The 23068-nt window shown below is 45.7% G+C and overlaps 1 protein-coding gene across 10 annotated transcripts in view; it reads left to right on the top strand.

The window, feature by feature from the left end:
• The window catches only part of fbxo41 (F-box protein 41), a 548611-nt gene that overhangs the window by 38096 nt on the left and 487447 nt on the right, over positions 1-23068 (top strand). For all 10 annotated transcript variants that reach the window (XM_072578282.1, XM_072578275.1, XM_072578265.1 and 7 more), the window contains exon 3: positions 10734-10813. In XM_072578282.1, the coding sequence (XP_072434383.1) occupies positions 10734-10813 (80 nt within the window). The remainder of the gene's footprint in view (positions 1-10733; positions 10814-23068) is intronic.

The following is a 23068-nucleotide window of genomic DNA, read 5'->3' as shown; positions in this document are numbered from 1 at the left end:
GGAGCTGGATGAACCTCGGATCATTCGGGAGGCTGAGGGGGTAATTGAGAGGAGTTACCGGGAGTTGGTCACTCCTAAGGCTCAGGACAAGGATAAATGGGTTACAGTTAGGGGGAGGAAAGGGGACAGACAGACAGTGCAGAGATCCCCTGTGGACATTCCCCTCAGCAATAAGTACACCGTTTTGGATACTGCTGGGGGGGGATGACCTTCCAGAGGAAAGCCATAGCAGTCAGTTCTCTGGCACTGAGTCTGACACTCTGGCAAAGAAGGGAATGGGGCAGAATAGAAAAGTACTCGGGTGTAGGGGACTCAATAGTTAGGAGAATGGACATGAGGTTTTGTGGTCAGGATCAGGATTCCCGGAAGTTATGTTGCCTCACTGGTGCCAGGGTCCAGGACGTCTCCGATCGGGTGTATAAGGTTCTAAAAGGGGAGGGCGAACAGCTAGAAATCTTGTTACATATTGGCACTAATGATATAGCCAGGAAAAGGATCGAAGATATAAAAAGTGATTTCAGGGAGTTAGGATGGAAGCTGCAAAGCAGGACGAACAGAGTAGTGTTCTCTAGTTTACTACCGGTGCCACGAGATAGCGAGGCGAGGAACAGGGAGAGGGCACAGCTTAATACGTGGCTGCGCAGCTGGTGTAGGAGAGAGGGCTTCAGATATGTAGATAATTGGATTGCCTTCTGGGGAAGATGGGACCTGTACAAGAAGGACGGGTTGCATCTGAACTGGAAGGGGACCAATGTCCTGGGTGGAAGATTTGCTCGAGTAGTTCAAGAGGGTTTAAACTAGTATGGCAGGGGGGTGGAAACCTGAGCTGTATACGGAGGTGAGGGTTGATGCAGATGAGGCAATAGCAAGAGGTAGACCAGCTAGTGGGAAGGATTCTCCTGGGAAGGAACCAAGGGATCAGTTAAAGTGTGTTTGCTTTAACGCAAGGAGTATCAGGAATAAAAGTGATGAACTTAGAGCATGGATCAGTACCTGGTGCTATGATGTTGTGGCTATAACAGAGACATGGGTTTCTCAGGGGCATGAATGGTTGCTGGATGTTCCAGGGTTTAGACCATTTAAAAAGAATAGGGAGGGGGGTGGGGAAAGAGGAGGGGGTGTAGCATTACTAATCAGAGAGGGTATCACAGCTACAGAAGCTTCTATTGTCGAAAAAGATCTGCCTGCCGAGTCAGTATGGGTGGAAATTAGGAACAGCAAGGGAGCAGTCACCTCTTTAGGGGTTTACTACAGGCCCCCCAATAGCAGCAGAGAGATGGAAGAAAGCACAGGTTGGCAGATTTTGGAAAAGTGTGGACGTAGTAGGGTTGTTGTAATGGGTGACTTTAACTTTCCCAATATTGATTGGAACCTCCTTCGAGCAGAAGATTTGAATGGAGCTGTTTTTGTAAGGTGTGTTCAGGAAGGTTTCCTAACTCAGTACGTTGACAGGCCGACGAGGGGAGAGGGGATAGTGACCACAACTGCCTCACATTCTACACAGCTAAGGAGAAGGAGAGGATTAGGCAAAATGGGAGGATATTTAATTGGGGAAGAGGAAACTGTGATGCGATTAGACATGAGTTAGGAAGCATGGATTGGGAGCAATTGTTCCATGGTAAAGGCACTGTAGACATGTGGAGACTGTTTAAGGAACACTTGTTGCGAGTGATGAATAAATATGTCCCTCTGAGACAGGCAAGAAGTGGTAAGATAAAGGAACCTTGGATGACGAGAGCGGTGGTGCTTCTCGTCAAAAGGAAAAAGGTAGCTTACATAAGGTGGAGGAAGCTAGGGTCAAGCTCAGCTCTACAGGATTACAGGCAGGCAAGAAAGGAGCTCAAAAATGGTCTGAGGAGAGCCAGGAGGGGGCACGAGAAAGGCTTGGCAGAACGGATTAGGGAGAACACAAAGGCATTTTACACTTATTTGAGGAATAAGAGAATGGTCAAAGAAAGAGTAGGCCCGATCAGGGATAGCATAGGGAACTTCTGTGTGGAGTCTGAGGAGGTAGGGGAAGCCCTAAATAAGTTGTTTGCTTCTGTCTTTACGAAAAAAAACGAACTTTGTAGTGAATGAAACCTTTGAAGAGCAGATGTGCATGCTGGAATGGATAGAGATAGAAGAAGCTGATGTGCTGAAAAGTTTGTCAAACATTAAGATTGACAAGTTGCCAGGCCCTGACCAGATTTGTCCTCGGCTGCTTTTGGAAACGAGAAATGCAATTGCTTCGCCACTTGCGAAGATCTTTTCATCCTCGCTCTCCACTGGAGTCGTACCTGAGAACTGGAGAGAGGCAAATGTAATTCCTCCCTTCAAGAAAGGAAATAGGGAAATCCCCGGCAATTACAGACCAGTAAGTCTCACGTCTGTGATCTACAAGGATTTTGAGGGATAGGATTTATGACCATCTGGAAGAGCATGGCCTGATTAAATGCAGTCAACACGGCTTTGTGAGGGGCAGGTCATGCCTCACAAGCCTTAACGAGTTCTTTGAGAATGTGACTGGAAAAGTTGATGAGGGTCGAGCTGTAAATGTGGTGTATATAGACTTCAGCAAGGCATTTGATAAGGTTCCCCATGGTAGGCTCATTCAGAAGGTCAGGAGGAATGGGATACAGGGGAACATAGCTGTCTGGATACAGAATTGGCTGGGCAACAGAAGACAGCGAGTGGTAATGGAAGGAGAATATTCTACCTGGAAGTCTGTGGTGAGTGGTGTTCCACAGGGCTCTGTCCTTGGGCCTCGATTGTTTGTAATTTTTATTAATGACTTGAATAAGGGGATTGAAGGATGGGTCAGCAAGTTTGCAGATGACACACAAGTTGGAGGTGTCGTTGACAGTATAGAGGGCTGTTGTAGGCTGCAGCGGGACATTGACAGGATACAGAGATGGGCTAAGAGGTGGCAGATGGAGTTCAACCTGGATAAATGCGAGGTGATGCATTTTGGAAGGTCGAAGTTGAAAGCTGAGTACAGGATTAAGGATAGGATTCTTGGTAGTGTGGAGGAACAGAGGGATCTTGGTGTGCAGGTGCATAGATCCCTTAAAATGGCCACCCAAGTGGACATGTTTGTTAAGAAAGCATATGGTGTTTTGGCTTTCATTAACAGGGGGATTGAGTTTAAGAGTTGTGAGATCTTGTTGCAGCTCTATAAAACTTTGGTTAGACCGCACTTGGAATACTGCGTCCAGTTCTGGTTGCCCTATTATAGGAAAGATGTGGATGCTTTGGAGCGGGTTCAGAGGAGGTTTACCAGGATGTTGCCTGGAATGGAGGGCTTACCTTATGAAGAGAGGTCGACTGAGCTCAGACTTTTTTCATTGGAAAAAAGGAGGAGAAGAGGGGACCTAATTGAGGTATACAAGATAATGAGAGGCATAGATAGAGTCGATAGCCAGAGACTACTTCCCAGGGCAGAAATGACTAACACGAGGGGTCATAGTTTTAAGCTGGTTGGAGGAAAGTATAGAGGGGATGTCAGAGGGTGGGTTCTTTACACAGAGAGTTGTGAGCACATGGAATGCGTTGCCAGCAGCAGTTGTGGAGGTCGGGTCACTGGGGACATTTAAGAGACTCCTCGACATACATATGGTCACAGAAATCCGAGGGTGCATACATGTGGATCAGTGGTCAGCACAACATCGTGGGCTGAAGGGCCTGTTCTGTGCTGTACTGTTCCATGTTCTATGTTCTATGCCAGCCCTGATAGGGTTGACTGGAACCAGGATACCCATTGGTGCAGAACCTTCCTCATTTACCTACCCGACGACCACTGCTGGACAACGTTTTCCCGAGGGACTCTGAAAATGGGGACAGGCAGGTCCCAACATTTTACCTTTGTGACTGGCAACAAGACATCAAATAAAACCCAGGGGCAAATGCCTGGCCCTTGCTTTAACTGTTGAAATGTGGCCGATGTGGTGTAATGTGTGTTTAATGTTACCTCGTAGCCGACGTTGGGAATCGACAGGTTTTCATCCGATCAAAAGGAAAATCTACTAATATGAATTGACTCTTCATTGTGCTTTTAATATGATCCACGATTTTGGAGCCTTGTGGGAACATTGAAGATTTTTAACCTCCAAAGGGGAGGCAGCGTTATAGTAATGATACTTTTCCAATCAATCTGACAGTTAGCAAGATATCCGGCTCATGCTGATGAAAATGACACTGTTTTCAAGTGATGGGCAAGTATATGCAGTTGCCAAGCAGTTAGCCTTACAAGTCAAACTCTGATCCCATAGGGTCCCTAGCAAAACCTGTTCAGACCCAGTATAAGGACGGGTATGCCAGACCTGGGTAAGGTGCAAAATCACGGGGGAATGATACTAATGTTCAGTGCCAATTCACAATGTCGAGGTTGATTTCTCTATTGCTTACTGACTGTAATCATAAAGGTTTAGTGTTTGAAGTGTTTTTAATATTGTTTTGAAATTTGGAAGTAATTTGCAAATTTCCATTTCTGAAATATTTACAGGCACTTTATACTACAATATACGACTGACTGAATTATCAAGTGATTTGATTTCATACATGGACGCTAAGCCTAAATATCTTTGCTTTGTGTATGGAACTTGTAAGAATACAGACTGATTGATTTGATTTATTTTTGGTGGGGGGGGGATGGTGGGGGGGGGTTGTTAGATCTAAGAAAGGGTGTCTGGCTGAGCTATTATCCTCACTTAGATATTTAATACTGAACAGTGATGGTTTATAATTTTAGGACTGTACCAATATCTATATTCTAGGGTTACCTCAATATTAGAAAAATTTCAGTGTGGTTTGAAAGCTTTGTGTAATGTTACCATAATTTGGGGACAGCATTGCCCTCCAGCGAATATTTATTTCTCACAATCATCATCAGATTTCTACATTTAATTCTAGTTACTGCTAACCAAAGCTGTAGATCAGGCCATTTAATTGGGCACAATGTTAATGTTTCTTTTAAAAAAAGAGAATACTATACATATATTGCAGAACTAATCTAAAATTTAGATAATATAGATTTTCTTTAGTAGCAAAACTTCAAAGAGCATTACATTCCAGCAAAGCTGGATTAATAAAAATAGGTTTGCATAATTCGCCCATGCCCGGGCTTCTCTACATAAAATAAGAAAATAATGGGAAGGAAGGGAATGCTAGTGCATAACTTAAAATGAACGAAATTTTTGCCAGTATGGGCAATATATTTACTCCAACGGGCTATTTGAGTTTGATTAATTTGAGAATTATTTATTTCAAAATTGCTCTGAGGGCTTCTAGCCTACTGAAGAGCAGAAATTATGGCCTCAAATAAGGTACTCCTGCAGTACTCAGACCAGAATATGGATGACCTCTACCAGATTAGTTTGTGTTACTTCTTTGCTGCTGCCTAATTTCATCAAATATATGTATATTGTAAATACTTATGTACAAGGAGGAAACGGTTTATACTTTATTACAATGGACACTTCGCGGTCTCCAACCTTGCAAAGGGGGAGATGATAAAGCTCGAACTTGACCTGCTGTGTGGACTTGCCACATCGGGAGGTAGTCACACCTAGGTTATGAGTTAAGGTAGCTGGGTGACCATCAGGAGAGGGAATGGGAATAGGCAGTCAGTGGCTGTTCCCCTCAATAACAAGTTTGCCACTGTGGACTCTGTTGTGGGGGGGGGGGGGGGGGGGGGAGGGGGAACACAGCCACCAAGTGATGACTGGGATTTTAATATCCAATGGTATCAATTCAGAGCATTAGGCAGGAAGGTAAGGGAGGTCGGATATCGCTCTTAATTAAGGATGCAATTAGGGTGATAGAGAATTCTGGAGGAAAATGTAGAATCAATTTGGGTGGACAACAGGAATAGTAAAGGGAAGAAGTCACTGGTAGAAGTAGTCTATAGGCTAGCCAATAAAGATGCTAAAGTGGCATAGGTTATCAATCAAGAAATATCTGATGCATCTGTTAAGCTGCATTTATTGACTGTTCCTCACCTCACTATCTCTTGGCACCGGTAGCAAGCCCGAGATCACTACTCTACTCATCCTGGGATGGGAAATCTTGGTCTTTAAAGAAGGAGGCCATCTGGTGTGTTCTGTGGTGGAAGTGGTTCTCCTGGGAGCAGATGTGGCAGAGGCGGAGGAAGTGGGAATACAGGATAGCATTTTTTCAGGAGTTAGGGTGGGAGGAGGTGTAATCCAGGTAGCTGTGGGAGTCTATGTTTGCCAAACAAATCAGTGTTGATTTGGTCATCGCTGATAGAGATGGAGAGGTCCAGAAAGGGGAGGGAGGTGTCAGAGATGGTCCAGGTGAATTTGAGGTCAGCGGTGTAGTGGACAGCGAAGAGGGTTACCTCAGATTACAACAGGATCTTGCCAAGATGGGCCAATGGGCTGAGAAGTGACAGATGGAGTTTAATTCAGATAAATGTGAAATGCTGCATTTTGGGAAAGCAAATGTTAGCAGGACTTATACACTTAATGGTAAGGTCCTAGAGAGTGTTGCTGAACAAAGAGACCATGGAGTGCAGGTTCATAGCTCCTTGAAGGTAGAGTCGCAGGTAGATAGGATAGTGAAGAAGGCGTTTGGTATGCTTTCCTTTATTGGTCAGAGTATTGAGTACAGGAGTTGGGAGGTCATGTTGCAGCTGTACAGGACATTGGTTTGGCCACTGTTGGAATATTGCATGCAATTCTGGTCTCCTTTCTATCAGAAAGATGTTGTGAAACTTGAAAGGGTTCAGAAAAGATTTACAAGGATGTTGCCAGGGTTGGAGGATTTAAACTACAGGGAGAGGCTGAACAGGCTGGGGCTACTTTCCCTGGAGCGTCGGAGGCGGAGGGGTGACCTTATAGAGGTTTACAAAATTATGAAGGGCATGAATAGGATAAATATACAAAGTAATTTCCCTGCGATCGGAGAGTCCAGAACTAGAGGGCATAGGTTTAGGGTGAGAGGGGAAAGATATAAAAGAGACCTCAGGGGCAATGCTTTCATGCAGAGGGTGGTACATGTATGGAATGAGCTGCGAGAGGATGTGGTGGAGGCTGGTATAATTGCAGCATTAAAAATGCATTTGGGTGGGTATATGAATAGGAAGGGTTTGGAGGGATGTGGGACGAGATTGGGTCGGGATATCTGGTCAGCGTGGACAGGTTGGACCAAAGGGTCTGTTCCCATGCTGTACATCGCTATGACTCCATTGACTTTATCTATTCCTCTCATTATTTTGTACACCTCGATCAGGTCTCCTCTCTTCGTCATTCTTTTCATACAGAAAAGTCCGAGCTTATTCAACTTTTCTTCATAAGGCAAGCCCTCTAGTTCAGGCAGCATCCTGGTAAACTTTCTTTACACCCCCTCCAAAGCCTCTGTATCTTTCCTATAGTCGGGCGACCAGAACTGGACACAGTATTCCAAGTGTGGTCTCACCAGGGACTTGTAGAGCTGCAGCAAAACCTTGCGGCGCTTAAACTCGATCCTCCTGTTAATGAAAGCTAAAACACCATATACTTTCTTAACAACCCTATTTACTTGGGTGGCAACTTTGAGGGATCTATGTACTTGCACACCCAGATCCCTCTGTTCCTCCACACTGCCAAGAATCTTGTCTTTAATCCCAGATTCAACATTTGAGGTTGACCTTCCAAAATGCATCACTTCACATTTATCCAGGTTGAACTCCATCTGCCATTTCTCAGCCCAGCTCTGCATCCTGCCTATGTCGCGCTGCAGCCTGCAGTAGCCCTCTATACTATCGATGGCACCTCCAACCTTTGTGTCATCTGCAAATTTACTAACCCACCCCTCAACCAAGTCATCCAAGTCATTTATAAAAACTACAAAGAGCAGAGGCCCAAGAACAGAGCCCTGCGGGACCCCACTCAATACTGACCTCCAGGCAGAATACTTTCCATCTACAACCACTCTCTGCCTTCTGTCAGCCAGCCAATTCTGAATCCAGATAGCCAAATCTCCCTGCCATGGGGAACCCTGTCAAATGCCTTGCTGAAATCCATATACACCACATCCACTGCTCTACCGTCGTCGACCTGTCGTGACACCTTCTGAAAGAACTCAATAAGATTTGTGAGGCATGACCTGCCCATCACAAATCCATGCTGACTGCCTTTAATGACACGATGCTTTGCCAAATAGTCATAAATCCTATCCCTCAGAATTCCTTCCAGAACTTTGATGACCACAGACGCAAGACCGACTGATTTGACAGGGATTTCCCTATTACCTTTCTTGAAAAGAGAAACAACATTTGCATCCTTTCAATCCTCTCTTACGACTCATGGAGAATGAGGAGGCAAGTATCCTCGCCAGCGGCTTAGCAACCTCCTTTCTCGCTTCCCAGAGCAGCCTAGGATAAATCTGGTCTAGCCCTGGGGACTTATCAATCTTAATGTTTTCCAAAATTTCTAGCACATCAACTTGATCAATCTTGATCTGGTCAAGCCTGTGTCCCAGCTCCTCTAAGTTTTCATTTACAACAAGGTCCCTTTCCTTGGTGAAAACCGAAGCAAAAAACTCATTTAGGGCTTCCCCTATCTAGAACATAGAACAGTACAGCACAGAACAGGCCCTTCAGCCCACGATGTTTTGCCGACCATTGATCCTCATGTGAGATAAACCTCATGTACGAACCCTCAAACTTCTGTGACCATACGCATGTCCAGTAGTCTCTTAAATGCCCCCAATGACCTTGCTTCCACAACTGCTGCTGGCAACGCATTCCATGCTGTCACAACTCTCTGTGTAAAGAACCCGCCTCTGACATTCCCTCTATACTTTCCACCAAACAGCTTAAAACTATGACCCCTTGTTTTAACAATTTCTGCCCTGGGAAAAAGTCTCTGGCTATCAACTCTATCTGTGCCTGTCAATATCTTGTACACCTCAAATAGGTCCCCCCACTTCCTTCTTTTTTCCAATGAAAAATGTCCGAGCTCAGTCAACCTCTCTTCATAAGATAAGCCCTCCAGTCCAGGCAGCATCGTGGTAAATCTCCTCTGAACCCTCTCCAAAGCATCTATATCTTTCCTATAATAGGGTGACCAGAACTGGATGCAGTATTCCAAGTGCGGTCTAGCCAAATTTTTATAGAGCACAAGATCTCATGGCTTTTAAACTCAATCCCCCTGTTAATGAAAACCTAAACACCACTGTGTTGTGGGTGGCACGGTGGCACAGTGGTTAGCACTGCTGCCTCGCAGCGCCGGAGACCCGGGTTCAATTCCCGCCTCAGGCGACTGACTGTGTGGAGTTTGCACGTTCTCCCCGTGTCTGCGTGGGTTTCCTCCAGGTGCTCCGGTTTCCTCCCACAGTCCAAAGATGTGCAGGTCAGGTGAATTGGCCATGCTAAATTGCCTGTAGTGTTAGGTAAGGGGTAGATGTAGATGTAGGGGTATGGGTGGGTTACGCTTCGGCGGGGCGGTGTGGACTTGTTGGGCCGAAGGGCCTGTTTCCACATTGTAAGTAATCTAATCTAATCTCATATGCTTTCTTAACAACCCTGTCCACTTGGGTGGCCATTTTAAGGGATCTATGTACCTGCACCCCAAGATCCCTCTGTTCCTCCACACTACCAAGAATCCTGTCTTTAATTCTGTACTCAACTTTCAAATTCGACCTTCCAAAATGCATCACCTCGCATTTATTCAGGTTGAACTCCATCTGCCAACTCTCAGCCCATTTCTGTATCCTGTCAATGTCCCGCTGCAACCTACAACAGCCCTCTATACTGTCAACAACACCTCCAACCTTTGTGTCGTCTGCAAACTTGCTGATCCGTCCTTCAATCCCCTCATCCATGTCATTAATAAAAATTACAAACAATAGAGGCCCAAGGACAGAGCCCTGTGAAACACCACTCACCACTGACTTCCAGGCAGAATATTTTCCTTCCACTACCACTCGCTGTCTTCTGTTGGCCAGCCAATTCTGTATCCAGACAGCTATGTCCCCTGAATCCCATTCCTCCTGACCTTCTGAATGAGCCTACCATGGGGAACCTTATCAAATGCCTTGCTGAAGTCTATATACACCACATCCACAGCTCGACCCTCATCAACTTTTCTAGTCACATCCTCAAAGAACTCGATAAGGTTTGTGAGGCATGACCTGCCCCTCACAAAACCGTGTTGACTGCATTTAATCAAGCCATGCTCTTCCAGATGGTCATAAATCCTATACCTCAGAGTCCTTTCTAACACCATACAGACGACAGACGTGAGACTGACTGGTCTGTAATTGCCGGGGATTTCCCTATTTCCTTTCTTGAAGAGAGGAATTACATTTGCCTTTCTCCAGTCCTCAGGTACGACTCCAGTGGAGAGCGAGGATGAAAAGATCTTCTCAAGTGGCGAAGCAATTACATTTCACATTTCCCAAAGCAGCCGAGGACAAATCTGGTCTGGGCCTGGCGACTTGTCAATCTTAATGTTTGTCAAAAGTTTCTGCTCAGATGAGTTGAATGGTTTCCTCTTGTACCATAGTGATTCTGCAATTCTGTGATTCTCGTTAATTTTCTGATACTTTATCACAAATTGATGGATTTATTGTATTCTATTGCACAGTCCCTTTGTTTGTTTGCAGTGGGCAACATTCCAACTATGTTCAACCAGTGCATAATTGCAGGACGTTACATATGATTCTGCTATTGGATTACTTGTTGTTATCATTTTAGTTTTGATTTCTTTTGTAATTTTTGCCTTACTTTTCAATTCCTTCTTGTTGTCTAGGGTGAAAGACCCATACTCCCAGCTGGAATTACCCGAGGGAATGTGCCTGCATCTGAGCAGCAGTCGTTACCAAATGTCAGGTATAGGATATGAAACCAAACAACTTGAATTTATGATGTTAATATTGTTCATTGCTCCTCATTTTGTTCTGAATTTCAAATGATTTTATGGCTTAATTTAATGTTATAGAAAAGTATTAAAATGTGCAGCTAAATTTGTATGTGCTGAATTTGTTTTATGAAATTTTTAAATAATAAGCCACACTCATTATTCATATTTATCTGCAAATGTGCATGACTGAATGAGAATTCACCATATATATGATTTTAAGTCTACTTTGTCAAATAGTTTCGAGCCAGTGATATTAAAAGCAGATACCATGAGTGTAGAGGCATGTTGTAGTCTGGAGCTATGGATAGTGTATTGGAAGGATTTATAGGTTAATATACAAAATGTTCTGAGTAGACATTCCTTAGCAATCAAGTCCAGGAGTGGGACGCAGAAGCAAAACTCTACTCGTTATGCCACAGCATCACTTTGATAGTACAGTATCTATTTTTAAAAAGAAGGAAAAAGGAACTCTCCTTCTTACTGGGTAAAATAGTGAAAAACCAAACCAAGTTTGTATTTTTCCAAAATAGTTGTTTACAAACACAGTAAGCATCAGGAAAGGAATTGTCCTCCTGGAAAAGTCTCTTCATAGCGTTTAAGTACATTGAGTCTGTCATGTTGATGTTCTTAACTACCCAGATTTCAGAAGGTTGTTCTGGGACTCTTCAACATTGATGCCAGACCTCATAAAAATCCTCATGGCACTAGGTCGAACATGGGCAAGGAAACCTCCTACAGATTGCCACCTTCCTCCTCCGCTCCCTCTGCCACTTTTCCAGTCTGCTTAGTCAATACTCCACCATAGAACATGGAATATTCCAGCGCAGTGCAGGCCATTCGGCCCTTGATGTTGCACCGACCTGTCATACCAATCTGAAGCCCATCTAACCTACACTATTCCATGTAGGTCCATATGCTTGTCCAATGACGATTTAAATGTACTTAAAGTTGGTGAATCTACTACCGTTGCAGGCAAAGCATTCCATACCCTTACTACTCCGGCTCTGAGGCTCAGAAGGGAAAGGGGGAGAGGAGGAGAGCACGAGTTATAGGAGACTCTATAGTTAGAGGGACAGACAGGCGGTTCTGTGGACATGGGCGAGACTCTCGGATGGTTTGTTGCCTCCCGGGTGCCAGGATCCGAGACGTCTCGGACCGTGTCTTCAGAATCCTTAAGGGGGAGGGTGTGCAGCCAGAAGTCGTGGTGCACATTGGCACCAAACACATAGGTAGGAAGAGGGGTGGGGAGGTCATTCAGGAGCTCAGGGAGTTAGGCTGGAAGCTAAAAGCTAGGACAGACAGAGTCGTCATCTCTGGGTTGTTGCCGGTGCCACGTGACAGTGAGGCAATGAATAGCGAGAGAGTGCACTTGAACACGTGGCTGCAAGGATGGTGTAGGAGGGAGGGCTTCAGGTATTTGGACAATTGGACTGCATTCTGGGGAAGGTGGGACCTGTACAAGCAGGACGGGTTGCACCTGAACCAGAAGGGCACTAATATCCTGGGAGGTAGGTTTGCTAGCACTCTTCGGGGGGGGTTTAAACTAATTTGGCAGGGGGATGGGATCCGGACTTTTAGTCAAGCAAGTAAGCTAGCTGTGTGTCAGGAGGTCCAAGAATGTAGGGAGGCTGTGGAGAAGGTAGCACTGACAGGGAATACTTGCGGAGACAGAGATGGGCTCAAGTGCGTATACTTCAACGCAAGGAGTATCAGAAATAAGGTGGGTGAACTTAAGGCGTGGATCGGTACTTGGGACTACGATGTTGTGGCAATCGTAGATAGAAGAGGGACAGGAATGGTTGTTGGAGGTTCCTGGTTACAGATGTTTCAGTAAGATTAGGGAGGGTGGTAAAAAAGGAGGTGGGGGTGGGGTTGCTAATTAGAAATGGTATAACGGCTGAGAAAGGCAGTTTGAGGGAGATCTGCCTTTGGAGGTAGTATGGGCTGAAGTCAGAAATAGGAAAGGTGCAGTCACCTTGTTGGGTGTTTACTATAGGCCCCCCAATAGCAGCAGAGATGTGGAGAAACAGATTGGGAAACAGATTTTGGAAAGGTGCAGAAGCCACAGGGTAGTAGTCATGGGCAATTTCAACTTCCCAAATATTGATTGGATCTCTTTAGATCAAATAGATTGGACGGGACGGTGTTTGTGCAGTGTGTCCAGGAAGCTTTTCTAACTCAGTATGTAGATTGTCTAACCAGAGGGGAGGCCATATTGGATTTGGTACTCGGTAATGAACCGGGACAAGTGGTGGGCTTGTTAGTGGGTGAACATTTTGGTGATGGTGACCACAATTCTGTGACTTTCACCTTGGTTATGGAGAGAGATAGGTACGCACAACAAGGTAGATTTTACAATTGGGGGAAGGGAAATTACGATGCTGTAAGACAGGATTTGAGGAGCATAAGTTGGGAGCATAGGCTGTCAGGGAAGGATGTGGTGGAAATGTGGAACTTTTTCAAGGAGCAGATACGACGTGTCCTTGATATGTATGTACCTATCAGGCAGGAAAGAAATGGTCGTGTGAGGGAGCCTTGGTTGACGAGGGAGGTTGAATGTCTAGTAAAGAGGAAGAAGGAGGCTTACATAAGGTTGAGGAAACAGGGTTCAGACAGAGCAGTGGAGGGATACAGGATAGCCAGAAGGGACCTGAAGAAAGGGATTAGGAGAGCTAAGAGAGGGCATGAAAAATCCTTGGCGGATAGGATCAAGGATAACCCCAAGGCATTTTATGCGTATGTGAGAAACCTGAGAATGACGAGAACGAGGGTAGGTCCGATCAAGGACAGTAGTGGGAGATTGTGTATTGAGTCGGAAGAGATAGGAGAGGTCTTGAACAAGTACTTCTCTTCAGTATTTACGAACGAGAGGGACCGTATTGTTGAAGAGGAGAGTGTGAAACGGACTGTTAAGCTAGAAGAGATACTTGTTAGGAAGGAAGATGTGTTGGACATTTTGAACAACTTGAGGATAGACAAGTCCTCCGGGCCTGACGGGATATATCCTAGTATTATGTGGGAAGCAAGAGAGGAAATTGCAGTATCGTTGGCAATGATCTTCTCGTCTTCACTGTCAATGGGGGTGGTACCAGGGGACTGGAGAGTAGCGAATGTTGTGCCCCTGTTCAAAAAAGGGAATAGGGATAACCCCGGGAATTACAGGCCAGTTAGTCTTACTTCTGTGGTAGGCAAAGTAATGGAAAGGGTACTGAGGGATAGGATTTACGAGTATCTGGAAAGACACTGCTTGATTAGGGACAGCCAGCACGGATTTGTGAAGGGTAGGTCTTGCCTTACAAGTCTTATTGAATTCTTCGAGGAGGTGACCAAGCATGTGGATGAGGGTAGAGCAGTGGATGTAGTGTACATGAATTTTAGTAAGGCATTTGATAAGGTTCCCCATGGTAGGCTTATGCGGAAAGTCAGGAGGCATGGGATAGAGGGAAATTTGGCCAATTGGATAGAGAACTGGCTAACCGGTCGAAGTCAGAGAGTGGTGGTAGATGGTAAATATTCAGCCTGGAGCTCAGTTACAAGTGGGGTATCAACAGGGATCAGTTCTGGGTCCTCTGCTGTTTGTAATTTTTATTAATGACTTGGATGAGGGAGTCAAAGGGTGGGTAAGTAAATTTGCAGATGATACAAAGATAGGTGGAGTTGTGGACAGTGAGGAGGGCATTTGTCGTTTGCAAAGGGACTTAGATATGATGCAGAGCTGGGCTGAGGAGTGGCAGATGGAGTTCAACCCTGCCAAGTGTGAGGTTGTCCATTTTGGAAGAACAAATAAGAATGCGGAATACAGGGTTAATGGTAGGGTTCTTAGTCAGGTGGAGGAACAGAAGGATCTTGGGGTCTATGTACATAGATCTTTGAAGGTTGCCACTCAGGTGGATAGAGTTTGTAATAAGGCCTATGGAGTATTATCGTTCATTAGCAGAGGGATTGAATTCAAGAGTCGTGAAGTGATGTTGCAGCTGTACAGGACTTTGGTTCGGCCACATTTGGAGTACTGTGTGCAGTTCTGGTCGCCTCACTTTAGGAAAGATGTGGAAGCTTTGGAGAGGGTGCAGAGGAGATTTATCAGGATGTTGCCTGGAATGGAGAATAGGTCGTACGAGGATAGGTTGAGAGTTCTCGGCCTTTTCTCGTTGGAACGGCGAAGGATGAGGGGTGACTTGATAGAGGTTTATAAGATGATCAGAGGAATAGATAGAGTAGACAGTCAGAAACATTTTCCCCGGGTACAACAGAGTGTTACAAGGGGACATAAATTTAAGATGAAGGGTGAAAGGTATAGGGGAGATGTCAGGGGTGGGTTCTTTACCCAGAGAGTGGTGGGGGCATGGAATGCGCTGCCCGTGGGAGTGGTAGAGTCAGAATCATTGGCGACCTTTAAGTGGCATTTGGATAGGTACATGGATGGGTGCTTAATCTAGGATAGAAGTTTGGCACGACATCGTGGGCCAAAGGGCCTGTTCTGTGCTGATTGTTCTATGTTCTATGTTCTTGATTGTCCGACTAGAGGGGAGGCAATATTGGATTTGGTACTTGGTAACGAACCGGGGCAAGTGATGGGCTTGTTAGTGGGTGAACATTTTGGTGATGGTGGCCACAATTCTGTGACTTTCACCTTGGTTATGGAGAGAGATAGGTGCGTGCAACAGGGCAGGTTTTACAAATGGGGGAAGGGAAATTACGATGCTGTAAGACAGGAACTGAGAAGCATAAGTTGGGAGCATAGGCTGTCAGGGAAGGGTGTCGTTGAAATGTGGAACTTTTTTAAGGAACAGATACGACGTGTCCTTGATATGTATGTACCTGTCAGGCAGGAAAGAGATGGTCGTGTGAGGGAACCTTGGTTGACGAGGGAGGTTGAATGTCTTGTATGGAGGAAGAAGGAGGCTTACGTAAGATTGAGGAAACAAGGTTCAGACAGAGCGTTGGAGGGATACAGGATAGCCAGGAGGGAGCTGAAGAAAAGGATTAGGAGAGCTAAGAGAGGGCATGAAAAATCTTTGGCGGATAGGATCAAGGATAACCCCAAGGCCTTTTATGTGTATGTGAGAAACATGCGAATGACGAGAACGAGGGTAGGTCCGACCAAGGACAGTAGTGGGAGACTGTGTATTTAGTTGGAAGAGATAGGAGAGGTCTTGAACAAGTACTTCTCTTCAGTACTTAAATATGAGAGGGACCGTATTGTTGAAGAGGAGAGTATGAAACAGACTGGTAAGCTAGAGGAGATACTTGTTAGGAAGGAAGATGTGTTGGGTATTTTGAAAAACTTAAGGATAGACAAGTCGCCCGGGCCTGACGGGATATATCCTAGGATTATGTGGGAAGCAAGAGAAGAAATTGCAGAGCCGTTAGCAATTATCTTTTTGTCTTCACTGTCAGTGGGTTGGTACCAGGGGACTGGAGAGTGGCGAATGTAGTGCCCCTGTTCAAAAAAGGGAATAGGGATAACCCCGGGAATTACAGGCCAGTTAGTCCTACATCGGTGGTAGGCAAAGTAATGGAAAGGGTACTGAGGGATAGGATTTACGAGTATCTGGAAAGACACTGCTTGATTAGGGACAGCCAGCACGGATTTGTGAAGGGTAGGTCTTGCCTTACAAGTCTTATTGAATTCTTCGAGGAGGTGACCAAGCATGTGGATGAGGGTAGAGCAGTGGATGTAGTGTACATGGATTTTAGTAAGGCATTTGATAAGGTTCCCCATGGTAGGCTTATGCGGAAAGTCAGGAGGCATGGGATAGTGGGAAATTTGGCCAATTGGATAGAGAACTGGCTAACCGGTCGAAGTCAGAGAGTGGTGGTAGATGTTAAATATTCAGCCTGGAACCCAGTTACAAGTGGAGTTCCACAGGGATCAGTTCTGGATCCTCTGCGGTTTGTAATGTTTATTAATGACTTGGAAGAGGGAGTCGAAAGGTGGGTCAGTAAATTTGCAGATGATACGAAGATTGGTGGAGTTGTGGACAGTGAGGAGGGCTGTTGTCGGCTGCAGAGGGACTTAGATATGATGCAGAGCTGGGCTGAGGAGTGGCAGATGGAGTTCAACCCTGCCAAGTGTGAGGTTGTCCATTTTGGAAGAACAAATAAGAATGCGGAATACAGGGTTAATGTTAAGGTTCTTAGTAAGGTGGAGGAGCAGAGGGCTCTTGGGGTCTATGTACATAGATCTTTGAAAGTTGCCACTCAGGTGGATAGAGCTTGTAAGAAGGCCTATGGAGTATTATCGTTCATTAGCAGAGGGATTCAATTCAAGAGACGTGAGGTGATGTTGCAGCTGTACAGGACCTTGGTTAGGCCACATTTGGAGTACTGTGTGCAGTTCTGGTCACCTCACTTTAGGAAAGATGTGGAAGCTTTGGAGAGGGTGCAGAGGAGATTTACCAGGATGTTGCCTGGAATGGAGAATAGGTCGTACGAGGATGGGTTGAGAGTGCTAGGCCTTTTCTCGTTGGAACGGCGAAGGATGAGGGGTGACTTGATAGAGGTTTATAAGATGATCAGGGGAATAGATAGAATAAACAGTCAGAGACCTTTTCCCCGGGTACAACAGAGTGTTACAAGGGGACATAAATTTAAGGTGAAGGGTGGAAGGTATAGGGGGGATGTCAGGGGTAGGTTCTTTACCCAGAGAGTGGTGGGGGCATGGAATGCGCTGCCTATGGGAGTGGCAGAGTCAGAATCATTGGTGACCTTTAAGCGGCATTTGGATAGGTACATGGATGGGTGCTTAATCTAGGATAGAAGTTCGGCACAACATCGTGGGCCGAAGGGCCTGTTCTGTGCTGTATTGTTCATTGTTCTATGTTCTACTCTCTGAGTAAAGAAACTGCCTCTGACATCTGTCCTATATCTATCACCCCTCAATTTAAAGCTATGCCCCCTCCTGCTCGCCGTCCCCATACTTGGAAAAAGGCTCTCCCTGTCCACCCTATCTAACCCTCTGATTATCTTGTATGTCTCTATTAAGCCACCTCTCAACATTCTTCTCTCCAACGAAAAAAGCCTCAAGTCGCTCAGCTTTCCCTCATAAGACCTTCCCTCCATCCCAGGCAACATCCCAGTAAATGTGGGCGGCATGGTGGCACAGTGGTTAGCACTGCTGTCTCACAGTGCCAGAGACCTGGGTTCATTTCCTGACTCAGGCAACTGACTGTGTGGAGTTTGCACATTCTCCCCGTGTCTGCGTGGGTTTCCTCCGGGTGCTCCGGTTTCCTCCCACAGTCCAGAGATATGCAGGTTAGGTGAATTGGCCATGCTAAACTGCCCGTAGTGTTAGGTAAAGGGGCAAATGTAGGGGAATGGCTGGGTTGCGCTTCGGCGGGTCGGTGTGGACTTGTTGGGCCGAAGGGCCTGTTTCCACACTGTAAGTAATCTCATCTAATCTAACTCTCCTCTGCACCCTTTCCAAAGCTTCCACATCCTTCATATAATGTGATGACCAGAACTGTACACGATACTCCAAGTGCAGCCACACCAGAGTTTCGGAGTTCCGGAACTCGATCCCTCTATTAATAAAAGCTAAAACACTGTATGCCTTCTTAACAACCCTGTCAACCTGGGTGGCAACTTTCAACGATCTGTGTACATGAACACCGCGATCTCTCTGCTCATCTACACTACCCAGAGTCTTACCATTAGCCCAGTACTTTGCATTCCAGTTACTCTGACCAAAGTGAATCACCTCACACTTGTCCACTTTTAAACTCCATTTGCCACCTTTCAGCCCAGCTCTGCAGCTTATCTATGTCTCTCTGTAACCTGAAAATGATGAACAGCAGTGGACCCAACACTGGCCCTTGCGGTACACCACTGGTAACTGGACTCCAGGGTGAACATTTCCCATCAACCACCACCCTCTGTCTTCTTTCAGCAAGCCAATTACTGATCCAAACTGCTATGTCTCCCATAATCCCATTCCTCCGCATTTTGTACAGTAGCCTACTGTGGGGAACCTTATCGAATGCCTTGCTGAAATCCATATACACCACATCAACTGGTTTACTCTCATCTGTTTGGTCACCTTCTCAAAGAACTCAATAAGGTTTGTGAGGCACGACCTACCCTTCACAAAACCATACTGACTATCCCTAATCAAATTATTCTTTTCTAGATGATTATAAATCCTATCTCTTATAACCTTTTTCCAACACTTTCCCAACAACTGAAGTAAGGCTCACTGGTCTGTAATTACCAGGGTTGTCTCTACTCCCCTTCTTGAACAGGGGAACCACATTTGCTATCCTCCAGCCTTCTGGCACTGTTCCTATAGACAATGACGATTTAAAGATCAATGCCAAAGGCTCGTCAATCTCCTCCCTGGCTTCCCAGAGGATCCTAGGATAGATCCCATCCAGCCCAGAGGACTTATCTATTTTCACACTCTGCAGGATTTCTAATACCTCTTCCTTGTGAACCTCAATCCCACCTAGTCTGGTATCCTGTATCTCAGTATTCTCCTCGACAACATTGTCGTTTTCTAGAGTGAATACTGTCGAAAACTATTTATTTAGTGCTTGCCCTATCTCCTCTGACTCCACACACAACTTCCCACTACTATCCTTGATTGCCCCTAATCTTACTCTCGTCATTCTTTTATTCCTTAAAGCCTTAGGGTTTACCCTGACCCTATCTGCTAACAACAACTGTCTCCACCTGGCTCTTCTGAGCTCTCTCTTTAGGTCTTTCCTGGCTACTTTGTAACCCTCAAGCGCCCTAACTGAGCCTTCACATCTCATCCTAACATAAGCCGCCTTCTTCCTCTTGATCAGAGATTCTACTTCCTTCGTAAGCCACAGCTCCAGCGCTCTCCAGCTCCCTCCCTGCCTGACAGGTACATACTTATCTAGGACACACAGGAGCTTTTCCTTGAATAAGCTCCACATTTCTAATGTGCCCATCCCCTGCAGTTTCCTTCCCCATCCTACGCTTCCTAAATCTTGCCTAATCGCATCGTAATTGCCTTTCCCCCCAGCTGTAACTCTTGCCCAGTGGTATACACCAATCCCCTTCTATCACTAAAGTAAACATAACAGAATTGTGATCACTATCACCAAAGTGCTCACCTACTTCCAAGTCTAACACTTGGCCGGGCTCTTTACCCAGTACCAAATCTAATGTGGCTTCGCCCCTTGCTGGCCTGTCTACATACTGTGTCAGGAAGCCCTCCTGCACACACCGGACAAAAACTGACCCATCTATAGTACTCATAGTATAATGTTCCCAGTCAATATTTGGAAAGTTGATGTCCCCCATGACAACTAGCCTGTTTCTTTCACTCCTATCGAGAATCATCTTTGCTATTCTTTCCTCTACATCTCTGGAACTATTCGGAGGCCTATAGAAAACTCCCAACAGGGTGACCTCTCCTTTCCTGTTTCTAAACTCAACCCATACTACCTCAATAGACAAGTCCTCAAACATCCTTTTGGCCATCGTAATACTGTCCTTGACCAACAATGCCACACCTCCCCCTCTTTTACCATCTTCTTTGTTCTTCCTGAAACATCGAAATCCTGGAACCTTGCAACAACCATTCCTGTCCCTGCTCTATCCATGTCTCCGAAATGGCCACAATATCGAAGTGGAGAAAGTGAGGACTGCAGATGCTGGAGATCAGAGCTGAAAATGTGTTTCTGTTTCCTGAAGAAGGGCTCATGCCCGAAACGTCGATTCTCCTGCTCCTTGGATGCTACCTGACCTGCGCTTTTCCAGCAACACAGTTTCAACAACACTGAAGTCCCAGGTACCAACCCATGCTGCAGGTTCACCCACCCTATTCCGGATAGAACAGTACAGCACAGAACAGGCCCTTCAGCCCATGATGTTGTGCCGACCATTGATCCTCATGTATGCACCCTCAAATTTCTGTGACCATATGCATGTCTAGCAGTCTCTTAAATGTCCCCAATGACCTTGCTTCCACAACTGCTGCTGGCAATGCATTCCATGCTCTCACAACTCTCTGTGTAAAGAACCCGCCTCTGACATCCCCTCTATACTTTCCTCCAACCAGCTTAAAACTATGACCCCTCGTGTTAGTCATTTCTGCCCTGGGAAGTAGTCTCTGGCTATCGATTCTATCTATGTCTCTCATTATCTTGTATACCTCAATTAGGTCCTCTCTCCTCCTCCTTTTCTCCAATGAAAAAAGTTCGAGCTCAGTCAACCTCTCTTCATAAGATAAGCCCTCCAGTCCACGCAGGATCCTGGTAAACCTCCTCTGAACCCTCTCCAAAGCATCCACATCTTTCATATAATAGGGCGACCAGAACTGGACGCAGTATTCCAAGTGCGGTCCAACCAATGTTTTATAGAGCTGCAACAAGATCTCACAACTGTTAAACTCAATCCCCCTCTAGACAAAATACCATATGCTTTCTTAACAACCCTGTCCACTTGGGTGGCCATTTTAAGGGATCTATGAACCTGCACACCAAGATTCCTCTGTTCCTCCACACTGCCAAGATTCCTATCCTTAATCCTGTACTCAGCTTTCAAATTCGACCTTCCAAAATGCATCACCTCGCATTTATCCAGGTTGAACTCCATCTGCCACCTGTCAGCCCATCTCTGCATCCTGTCAATGTCCCGCTACAGCCTACAACAGTCCTCTATACTGTCAACGACACTTTGTGTCATCTGTACACTTGCTGATCCATCCTTCAATCCCCTCATCCAAGTCATTCATAAAAATTACAAACAGTAGAGGCCCAAGGACAGAGCCCTGTGGAACACCACTCACCACAGACATCCAGGCAGAATATTTTCCTTCTGCTACCACTCGCTGTCTTCTGTTGCCCAGCCAATTCTGTATCCAGACAGCTATGTTCCCCTGTATCCCATTCCTCCTGACCTTCTGAATGAGCCTACCATGGGGAACCTTATCAAATGTCTTGCTGAAGTCCAAATACACCACATCCACAGCCCGACCCTCATCAACGTTTGCAGTCACATCCTCAAAGAACTCGATAAGGTTTGTGAGGCATGACCTGCCCCTCACAAAGCCGTGTTGACTGCATTTAATCAAGCCATGCTCTTCCAGATGGTCATAAATCCTATCCTTCAGAATCCTTTCTAACACCTTGCAGATGACAGACGTGAGACTGACTGGTCTGTAATTGCTGGGGATTTCCCTATTTCCTTTGTTGAAGAGAGGAATTACATTTGCCTTTCTCCAGTCCTCAGGTACGACTCCAGTGGAGAGCGAGGATGCAAAGATCTTCTCAAGTGGCGAAGCAATTGCATTTCTCGTTTCCCAAAGCAGCCGAGGACAAACCTGGCCCGGGCCTGGCAACTTGTCAATCTTAATGTTTGACAAACTTTTCAGCACATCAGCTTCTTCTATCTCAATCCATTCCAGCATGCACATCTGCTCTTCAAAGGTTTCATTCACTACAAAGTTCGTTTTTTTTCGTAAAGACAGAAGCAAACAACTTATTTAGGGCTTCCCCTACCTCCTCAGACTCCACACAGAAGTTCCCTATGCTATCCCTGATCGGGCCTACTCTTTCTTTGACCATTCTCTTATTCCTCACATAAGTGTAAAATGCCTTTGTGTTCTCCCTAATCCGTTCTGCCAAGCCTTTCTCGTGCCCCTTCCTGGCTCTCCTTAGACCATTTTTGAGCTCCTTTCTTGCCTGCCTGTAATCCTGTAGAGCTGAGCTTGACCCTAGCTTCCTCCACCTTAAGTAAGCTACCTTTTTCCTTTTGACGAGAAGCTCCACCGCTCTCGTCATCCAAGGTTCCTTTATCTTACCACTTCTTGCCTGTCTCAGAGGGACATATTTATTCATCACTCGCAACAAGTGTTCCTTAAACAGTCTCCACATGTCTATAGTGCCTTTACCATGGAACAATTGCTCCCAATCCATGCTTCCTAACTCATGTCTAATCGCATCATAGTTTCCTCTTCCCCAATTAAATATCCTCCCATTTTGCCTAATCCTCTCCTTCTCCTTAGCTGTGTAGAATGTGAGGCAGTTGTGGTCATTATCCCCTCTCCCCTCGTCGGCCTGTCAACGTACTGAGTTAGGAAACCTTCCTGAACACACCTTACAAAAACAGCTCCATTCAAATCTTCTGCTCGAAGGAGGTTCCAATCAATATTGGGAAAGTTAAAGTCACCCATTACAACAACCCTACTACGTCCACACTTTTCCAAAATCTGCCAACCTGTGCTTTCTTCCATCTCCCTGCTGCTATTGGGG

The sequence above is a fragment of the Chiloscyllium punctatum genome, chromosome 1, assembly GCF_047496795.1.
Source record: "Chiloscyllium punctatum isolate Juve2018m chromosome 1, sChiPun1.3, whole genome shotgun sequence".
NCBI lineage: Eukaryota > Metazoa > Chordata > Chondrichthyes > Orectolobiformes > Hemiscylliidae > Chiloscyllium > Chiloscyllium punctatum.
The sequence above is the reverse complement of the archived record's forward strand: the minus strand, read 5'-3'. Positions and strand labels throughout refer to the sequence as shown.